Source organism: Gadus chalcogrammus, chromosome 7, assembly GCF_026213295.1.
Source record: "Gadus chalcogrammus isolate NIFS_2021 chromosome 7, NIFS_Gcha_1.0, whole genome shotgun sequence".
In the NCBI taxonomy this organism is placed as follows: Eukaryota; Metazoa; Chordata; class Actinopteri; order Gadiformes; family Gadidae; genus Gadus; species Gadus chalcogrammus.
This window is the reverse complement of record NC_079418.1, coordinates 23106461-23116460: the sequence shown is the minus strand read 5'-3', so window position 1 is coordinate 23116460 and position 10000 is coordinate 23106461. Positions and strand designations below refer to the sequence as shown.

Here is a 10000-nt window from a genome sequence, read left to right as displayed (position 1 = left end):
TCCTGAAAGGACTTCGAGGAATCCTGTGGGGCATGTCCTTGGCCCACCTTAAATCTGAAGGACCTGTGTTTTATTACAATAACAGAGTGTGGTGATTCAGTGGATGCTGAGTGGATGACCCTCCCTCTCACAATCTTTAGAATATGAGGATGTTGAACAGGAGAAGCAGTGAGGAAAGAGACACTTCTCTTCTGACCAGAGAGCAGAAGTTAGCATGGAAGTTTAAACTTGGCTACATCCTGATCCTAACCCCGTTCACACGCATGCATGTATGAACCTAAAAATTGCATAAAAGTTAAGTGTGATGATCGTAGCATAAGACGGTATGTTTATAGCAGTGCTCCTCAACCTATCTTTGGTCCTATCCCCTTTTAAGTCAGATCGTCCTCTGACCTTGACTTATTGTTCCGTTTCTGTGCCACACATTGTCATTGCCACGCATCGTTTTCCATGCTATATCCACAGCTGCCAATAATATCAACGGCTTAGTGATCACATGTGCATCACACTGGGCCCAGTCATTTGTGGCTATGAATCATGAGGCAGTTGGTACGTCCTATGTGGGTCACTTGGATGACAGGGACTTCTTGTGTTACCAAACACGTTTTTAAATAAATGTTTTCATTAAAAGTCATTTTAAAAGTCCCTTTTAACATCCTTAAATATCTATAACTAATATTTCGAGCCACATGTGGTGTCCTACTCGACCCCAATGTTGCTTTACAGTATACTTGAGGCATCAGTATGGCTACATGATGACTCTTTTAAAGTTTTAAACAAATGTTTTGTTTATATTCTGTTGTAATCCCAACTGATCTTAGTAATGTTTTATATAATAGAATCCCAACCACATGATAACCTGTCACATGTGACAGGTGGGTCACAGAAGGACGTTTCCATCTCAAACCCTTTTCCCAGATTCTTGTCCAGCTGCTCTTTAAAAATAGCCATTGGCAGCCGCTTGATCCAAAAGTAGCCGAGAAATGATCACAATAGTTCAATTTGCTTGGCATCATACACTTTCAAGTATCCTACCCACGCTTGTGAATGTGTTTACCGCGGCACTTTACGTGGTGCACACACACATTGAGGTATGAAAGAGTGAGCCACTCACCCCATGCGAGGAAGCCAGAGACATACTTCTCCCTGGAGAGGGGTGAGGAGCAGAACTCCTGGTAGACCCCCACCAGCAGGTCGAGTAAGGTCTGGAGCCCGACGGGGCCCAGAGGTCGAGGGGCCCCCGGTATTGCCTCCTCTCCCATCCCGGGGCCTGTCGACATGATGCCCCGGAGAGCCTTGAAGACTCGTCCCGCTCTCTTCTCTCGTTAGGTCTCTTTATCGGTGCCTCTCCCTCCTTCTTGAGTTTTAGTAGCCCCCAAACTTTGGGGTATCCATAGGGCCTGGAGTCAGCTCCAGAGACATGAGGTCTTGGTGTTGGGCCGGTGCTGCCGGGGTGGGGTGGGGGTGGGGGTGGGGGGGGGGGGCGGTGGGAGTGGGGGACCTCCGGGTCACATGATCCAACTGCCGCGCCTGTTGGTGCTACCTTTGGTTAAACATGAGCACATGTTGTTCGCAGTTACCCTGTCTCTGACTCTCTGTGACTCTCTCAAGCTTTCTCTCTTCCTTCCCTTGCTTCGTGCACTGGTCTCTCCGTAAGGACAGCCCCCCCCTGACTTCCCCACACCCACCCCTCCGCTTCACCCCTCTATGATGCTCCGTGATCACACACTCTATGAAGCTGAATATAAGGTCTTTGTACTACTCACATGCACTTTTGAAGTGCTGGTACTTCTGCTTTTCTTTCCCCTTTTGTAATGTGTGCACAGTTGTTTGTGTTTTCACCTCACGTTTCATCATATGTTGATACTCTTTCAACCCTCCCTATCCCCCCCCCCACCCTCTCCAATTGTCATCTAGCATATAGCCTCTGTCAAGTCTGCAATTTTTCCAGTGCAGAATCCACGCCTTTTTTGGTGTGTGCGTTTGTGTGTGTATGTGGGGTTTACTCCCTCTCTGTCTCTCCTTGTCTCCCTCCTCACCCGTTGTTAAAAGCTCTCCAACTTTCCATTGAAAAAAAACAACATGAAAACAAAGCAAAGAATTTCTTTAATGCAGAATGTGCTTTGCAAAAATGACATGTTTAGGAACTTTGTTTTTTCTTGAATTTATATTTAACAGAACAATCCTGAATCACTGATTCAATGCATGCATGTTATTTGACGAAACATAGTCTATCTTAATGCAGATGTTTTGGTCTCCCCCCGTCCCTCCGTCCGTCCCTCCCTCCCTCACTCTTTGGATACAGCAGTGGTCTTCTCTTCTGCCCTGGTTCAATGGGTCACCCAGTCTTCCACTCTCCGGTCTCGCTTCAGCTGTTCATTCCCTCTCTCCCTCGCTCTCTCTGGCTCTCGCTGGCTCTCTCTGCCTCCCTCACTGGGTCCCTCCCAAGCGTTGTGTTTTTCATTTTTTTCCAGTGAACGGCTTCAGACTCTCCTCAGTCATTTTAGATGCAGCCCAGCTGTCAGCGCCAAAACTTAAATACATAATTAATTTATTTCCGTCTGTTTGACTTCCTTAGCAACGTGTCAAAGTGTTTTTGCCCTGTTGTTTTGGAATGGGCTCCACTGAATTTCTAAGTCTGTTCCAAATCAGGAAGAGTTAGGGTCTTTATGATTGGGCATAGCACTAAAAAAGATATGAATAGTGACAAGACTGACAGAGGCATATGCACCCAAATGTTATCTCAATATGTTATGATGGATGGATCATCTAAAATTAAACCTTTTTGCACATCAAGTTTATATGAGGTCGGTAGATGAATGGCTTTATTATTGCTAAGAAATGTCGGACCCCCCTACACGGGAGTGACCACAGCATAGTGGTATGGCCCAGACCGTGTTAGTGGTATATGCAAAAGCACACTACACACCAACTTCCTGCCAACCAACGCTGCTATAATTCCTCTGCAAATAACCAAAGAATAATATTTGACTCCTAAAAGGGGATCACAAGTCTAAAAATATATACAGGTATGTGTTTGTAGTAATGCTAGCATATTGGGCAAAAAGTATTCAAAACATTGATTCTAGGAAATGAAATTCATGACGATGCCATTTGATTATTGAATTGGTCTCAAACTTTGCAGGAAGTTTTCTAAACAGGTTTGACTGACTACATGAACACACCATGATACTCATATGGAGGTGTTTTATGAACTACACTAAATTTCCAATTAAGCCGACTTAATCTCTTTTCTTCCCATTTGTATTGAATTCTCCTACTGCCATCTCATGGCTTTGGCGCTGACCTGAGCTTACGAGTTGGTCTTCAGACTTTGGCACTGACATCAATATGTGTTTGTCTTTTCCATATCTCAGCATTTTTCAGCCTCATTAGGCTGTATGGCAGATGCTCTCTTCACCCCTCTTCCTGAATTTCCTACTGATGGAATGCTTACCGTTAGCCATTCCCCATGCCGGGTAAGAGGGTCCATGTTTGGGAATCAAATGTCATCCCCCCCTGGTATTTTTAGACAACCGCATGTGTATTGGTCTTTTTGAAAAACACAGCAGTGTGACATAAAATGGTACAAATGTACATTTGACTTGGTGGTATCCTCGCCGAAATACCAGTCTTTTGGTGACCTGCATTCCAGAACATATTGTCCGCCAAGTTGTATGTGGTTATCTGTGAAACACTGCTGTTCTGACCAAAACAAGTGAATTAAACAAACATGAGCGATGAGGTAACGGCCCCTGATCCCAATCCTTTGACATCAAACCCAATAGCCCAACGTGGTCTAGTGCCCTCTAGTGAAGGGAGTGTACCAGATTTAATCCTGGGTTTTCCCACAAACCAGGGCCAACCATTAAATTGTAAGAAGACAAACAGCAAAACAGGGATTTAGTCTTATGTCTTATATCTTTGCCTGACTGAGGTCCAACAACAATGCTTGCCAATGTGATTACTTCTGCTCTGCATGCAAATTATCCCATAAATCACAATAATTGGTACCAACGCACACACACACACACACCACAGACACACGCATACACTCAATATAATCTACAACATAATCTATAAGTACATTGCTTGATCCAATTCTAGCTCCTTTTTTTCGGGGATGTGTGGCTGAAATAATCGGATGAGGGAATCTACATATTATTAATGATGAACCACAGCGGATGAGGGAATCTACATATTATTAATGATTAACCACAGCGGATGCATTCGGCCCATTTCTGACAGCAGATGGATCCGTCCCTCCACTACAGGATAAGGGACAGCTTGCCCTGCGTGTGCATGTGCGTGCGTGCGTGCATGCTTGCGTGTGTGTGTGTGTGTGTGTGTGTGTGTGTGTGTGTGTGTGTGTGTGTGTGTGTGCGTGTGTGTGTGTGTGTGTGTGTGTGTGTGTGTGTGTGTGTGTGTGTGTGTGTGTGTGTGCGTGCGTGTGTGTGTGTGTGTGTGTGTGTGTGTGTGTGCGTGTGTGTGTGTGTGTGTGTGTGCGTGTGTGCGTGCGTGTGTGTGTGTGTGTGTGTGCGTGTGTGCGTGTGTGTGTGTGTGTGTGTGTGTGTGTGTGTGCGTGCATCCGTGCACGCGCCTCTGCGCTGCGCTCACCAGCCTCTCCCCTAATGGGTGGTGGCACTAAGCCCCCCTCAAGGTCACGTGTGTCACCGCGACCGATGGCCAGCCGTTACGTCACCCGGCGACATGCTGGGGACCAGACGGAGGAAACTCTGAGAGGAAAAGGGAGAGGAGGGGGGGGTGCTACGGAGAATCAGGAGAACCGATGCCCAGAGAGAGCTAGAGAGAGAGAGAGAGAGAGAGAGAGAGAGAGAGAGAGAGAGAGAGAGAGAGAGAGAGAGAGGGAGGGAGGGAGGGAGGGAGGGAGGGAGGGAGGGAGAGAGAGAGAGAGAGAGAGAGAGAGAGAGAGAGAGAGAGAGAGAGAGAGAGAGAGAGAGAGAGAGAGAGAGAGAGAGAGAGAGAGAGGGAGGGAGGGAGGGAGGGAGGGAGGGAGGGAGGGAGGGAGGGAGGGAGGGAGAGAGAGGGAGTGTTGAAAGGACGAGGGAGGAAAAAGACGAGTGACATCTGACGTCTTGTCTTTTTTCTTATTTGAAAGACCACTACTTCATCCCGTGGAGCCTGAGTCCATTTATAAGGAACACAGTCCTTTCCGCCTGACTCACCTTCTCTTGTCTGCTTATCTCTGTTTCTGTTTCGGGACCAGGCGGAGATGAGCTGCATCCCTGCCACACACAGGTAAGGTGAGCCACGTATGTTCAGAGCGTACCATGTATCATAGGTGAACAGTATATGTACCATGTATGTAGATGGACAGCCTCCTGTTCGATGCGTCCATCCTTTTATGTGTGTTTCATAGGCTCCTGGAATAGAGGCACTGCTGTACAGAGCACTGGGACCATTATAAACTGTCCCACACAGGGAATGCTGCTATGACTGGATTAATGCTTTAAGGCTAATGTGATTTGATTCACCACAAATATCTGGCCAAATATCTGGGTAGGATTTTGACCGGATGTCCCCAGTATTGCATGTCACTGTTTAACCTTTGGATCGTTTGTTAACAGTTTCATCAAACCTAATCATTAATAATCAGTTACATGTTCAATGTAACTCAACTGTGAATGATAAAAAATTTGATGTGTTGGTTGATGCAAATACTTCATCATCATACACAATCCTCATCTTCTTTATCCCACCAACAACACCATCATTCCATAGTTACCCCTGCCTCCCTCCAACCCTGTATAGCTACTGGCTCCCAGTATCTCTCCCTGCTCCCTGTATCTCTCCCTGCTCCCTGTATCTCTCCCTGCTCCCTGTATCTCTCCCTGCTCCCTGTATCTCCTGCAGAAATCCAACAAGCCCAGGTTCCCTAAGCAGCTTATTTCATTAGGTACTTACCTGCAGATTAACGCACACTAGAACCTTCTAACACCTCCCCCATCTCTCTCCCTATTCCTCTGTCCCTCCCTACTCTTTTTTTTCGCTCTGCCTCTCTCTTCCTTTCCCCCTCCTTAGCCTCTCTCTCTTTTCCTCCCTCCCTTTTGTCTCTCTGCCACTCTCTATCTATTTCTCTCCCTCCCTACCTTCTATGCTCTATCTCTGCCTCTCTTTCTCTCTCCCTCCCTCCTCTATCTTTCTCTTGTCTCCCTCTCTCTTTTGTCTCTCTTTATCAGTCGCTCTCTCTCTCTCTCTCTCTCTCTCTCTCTCTCTCTCTCTCTCTCTCTCCTCTCTCTCTCTCTCCTCTCTCTCTCCTCTCTCTCTCTCTCTCTCTCTCTCTCTCTCTCTCTCTCTCTCTCTCTCTCTCTCTTTCTTTCTCTCTTTCTTTCTTTCTTTCTTTCTCTCTCTCTCTCTCTCTCTCTCTCTCTCTCTCTCTCTCTCTCTCTCTCTCTCTCTCTCTCTCTCTCTCTCTCTCTTGCCCTCTCTCTCTCCCTCTCTCTCTCTCTCTCTCTCTCTCTCTCTCTCTCTCTCTCTCTCTCTCTCTCTCTCTCTCTCTCTCTCTCTCTCTCTCTCTCTCTCTCTCTCTCTCTCTCTCTCTCTCTCTCTCTCTCTCTCTCTCTCAGCCTCTCGCTCAGCCCCTCTCTCTGCCTTCCCCTCTCTCCCTCTACGTCTCTTTCCCTACGTCTCTCTCTCTCTCCCCATCTCTCTCTCAGCCCCTCTCTCTGCCTTCCCCTCTGTCCCTCTACGTCTCTTTCCCTACCTCTCTCTCCCTCCTGCTCCTCTGCCTGCTCTCCTAATCCTCCCGAGCTGCTGCTGCTGTTCCTTCACGGTGATCTCAGGTCATGTCTAACATCTGCGCCGTTGGCCGGCGCAGGTTTAGGAGGAGGAACAAATAAACCAAAAACACTGAGACGGGCTTGGGGATTAAATGGACAGATTCTAGCCACAGATTAGTTTCCTGGTGCCCCAGAATGTTGATTAAACATTTATTTAGCTTTATTTATTTCTTTACATGTTTCCTGTTATCTAAAGGGCTGGTATTTGGGGCGTGAGTGAATGCAACTCTATTTTTGGCACAATTGTTTCCATTCAGGTCACTGACCTTCTTATAAAATATGTTTTAACCAGGCATGACGGGCGGAAGCGAGATAACACCCACAGCACTATCTGTTATTTAATTCAGGAGATCTGTGGTTTGTACACACTGGCATTTAGGCTGGTGGTGGTACTACAACACAAATGAAAAAGCATTTCAGGAGTAACAAACTATGAAAGATGTTGCAGGCAGCAGGGACAGAAGCCCTCTGCTGGGGATGATGCGATGTGTGGCTGGAGCGGAGATCCCTCTTGAGTACCATCTGTTAGTTGTGAGCGGGTTTAATTGTATTTTGAGAGCCAAACAGCTCCTCTAACTACATTTGTGTGTGTGCGTGTGTTGCGTGCGTGCGTGCGTGCATGTGTGCGTGCGTGTGTAGTACGGTTCCTGTCGTAAATCCAGCAGTGACCAAAATGGAGGAGATGCCAAGGAGGGGGAGCAGAGTGTACCAGGTATGCACCCCAGAGCGCACTCACAATACACGCCACAACCTCATTGTCACAATGACCCTGCTGCACGCCACGTAGGAGGCTGCCACACTCCACCTAGGGGGCCTATACTGGGCTCCTTCAGACCAAGGACACAGGGTAGTGGTGTTGCAAACCACTTTAACGCCAAGGTTGAGTACAATGATACAGAGCAGGCGCCGTAACGTGCTGCCGTCTCGGCGATCTCCCCTGAGTGTGTGTGGCGATGGCAGGTTTAAAGGGGACATATTATACCACCGGGGGTGAGTGTGATTATCCATTGCAAGCAGGTATACCGATCTATCCAGCACACATCTGGACACGCTTGTGATGTCAGAAGAGGCGGATTTTCCGGCCATAACGGCTTGTAATGGCTAATCACACTCACACCTGGTGGTACAATGTGTCACCTTTAACCTGTGCACATCGATTACCCAAAGTGCAACAGGTGTGCAGCCTCACCCAGCCCCAGAGTCTAATCAGTCTGACTCGGGCCAGTGAGGCTGCTTCGACCAGCCATCATCCACACACACCAACAAACTGATCATTGATCAAAATGCGCAACATGGCCCGAGCAAGATCACTGCTCGGTACTCCTTCAGTTTTTTCATGTGCCTTTCTGGGGCCCGCCCAGCTCTTCCCAGAATCCCCGGCGCTCACGGACTCGGACAGCGGCTCGTTCTCGGAGGAGATGAACTACCACCGGGAGCGGCTGCCCTCCATCGTGCTGGAGCCCACCGAGCAGAGCGAAGGGGAGGGGGAGGAGGAGGGCGCCCGCGACGGAGGGGAGAACACCCAGGAGGGGGACGCCTGCGGAGATCAGGAGACAGGGGAGAGGCAGAAGGAGATGGAGAGGTGAGGTCCTATACGAAGGAGAGCTGTGTTTCTGGTGGAAGGAATGACAGGGTTTGGGATGGCCATCCTTGTTTCCCCCCGATACAATCTGTAGTGTGTGTTGGATAATTGGCACGATTATGACGTGAAACCGAAAGCGAACGACTATTAAGGGAAACAGGATTGGCGTTTAGCAGAAAATTCTCATTTCATTGTAGTTATTTATGAGTGGGGCTGATTGTATTTCAAGTGTGTGTGTGTGTGTGTGTGTGTGTGTGTGTGTGTGTGTGTGTGTGTGTGTGTGTGTGTGTGTGTGTGTGTGTGTGTGTGTGTGTGTGTGTTTGTGTGTGTGCTCATTAAATCATTCAATTACAGTTCATTTATCAGCGCTAATTTTTTTCTTATTGTTTTATTGTTCCATTGCCGTAGCTCTTCCGCTAGAAAGAGTTCCATTGGTAGCTCTTCCACTAGAAAGAGTTCCATTGGTCCGGTCCAGGATCCGATGTCCTCCTCTCGTCTGACTCCGCCCCCTTCACCCACGTCCCCCGAGACCGCCCCGCCCTGCCTGAGAAGTTAGAGGGAGGTGAGGCCGGAGGAGAATGATGACATCAGTGCTCTGACATCACTGCCCCTTCATGGACTCTGTATAGCCTTTGAAATGTTGGAAGTGATGTGGGGGGGAAGGAAAGGCTCAAGGCAGGTGTAAATATAATGACCAAATGTCTAAATAGAAATTTAAAAGAAAAAGTCCTTGTGGGGCTATCTTGTATATATTGTACACAAACACACACGCACAGACACACACAGAGACACACACACACACACACACACACACACACGCACAGACACACAGAGAGACAAACGCACACAGACGCACAGACACGCAGAGACACAAACACACACTCAGACACACACACACACACACACACACACACACACACACACACACACACACACACACACACACACACACACACACACACACACACACACACACACACACACACACACACACACGGCACGCACTGATCACACACACAAACAGACACACATAAGCACATCATTTTTTTAACTACATTGTTGCTTTCTGACAAGATGGAAAGAGGCTGTCACTACAACCGACTTTCCATTTATTTAATTATTTATTTTTCCCTCGTGACGCAAATCCCAGACCTCACCATTGGAGCACTTTGAATATCACAGCCTCGGTTTACCCAACAGCTCCATGTCCCTCTCTGGCACGCCACCATGTTGTTGCTGTTACTGAGGCAATGGTCCACTCCAGCGATGCCATGGAGCACGGTGGATGACACAATAGGTGCTCAACAGATCCACTCTCAGCTGCGGCATTCGTGTTTTTAGTTGTTTTCTTTTTCTACAGTAGGTACAGGTCAGGTAGTATTATTGTATTGTATGGTGTGATGTGCTAGTGTGCCGAGATTATGTATTTAAAGTGAACATTTTGCTTGATGGTCATTTCATGAGGGACAAATTAGGAAAATTGCAAGGGTATTAGCTGGTGTGTGGTGAGCGTTCTGACGCAGATTGGCTGCCGTGCATCACCCAAGTGGGTGCTTCACACTGGTGGTGGTGAGTGAGGTCCCCCCCTTCACTGTAAAGCGTCTTCGATATAAATTCA

General features: G+C 47.7%; 1 protein-coding gene across 1 annotated transcript in view; it reads right to left on the bottom strand.

The window, feature by feature from the left end:
* LOC130386435 (myotonin-protein kinase) overlaps positions 1 to 1458 on the bottom strand; it is an 18567-nt gene extending 17109 nt beyond the window's left edge. Inside the window, exon 1 of the mRNA XM_056595359.1 lies at positions 1115 to 1458. Coding sequence (XP_056451334.1) covers positions 1115 to 1280 — 166 coding nt within the window. The 5' untranslated portion in view covers positions 1281 to 1458. The remainder of the gene's footprint in view (positions 1 to 1114) is intronic.
* Positions 1459 to 10000: the final 8542 nt, after the last annotated feature.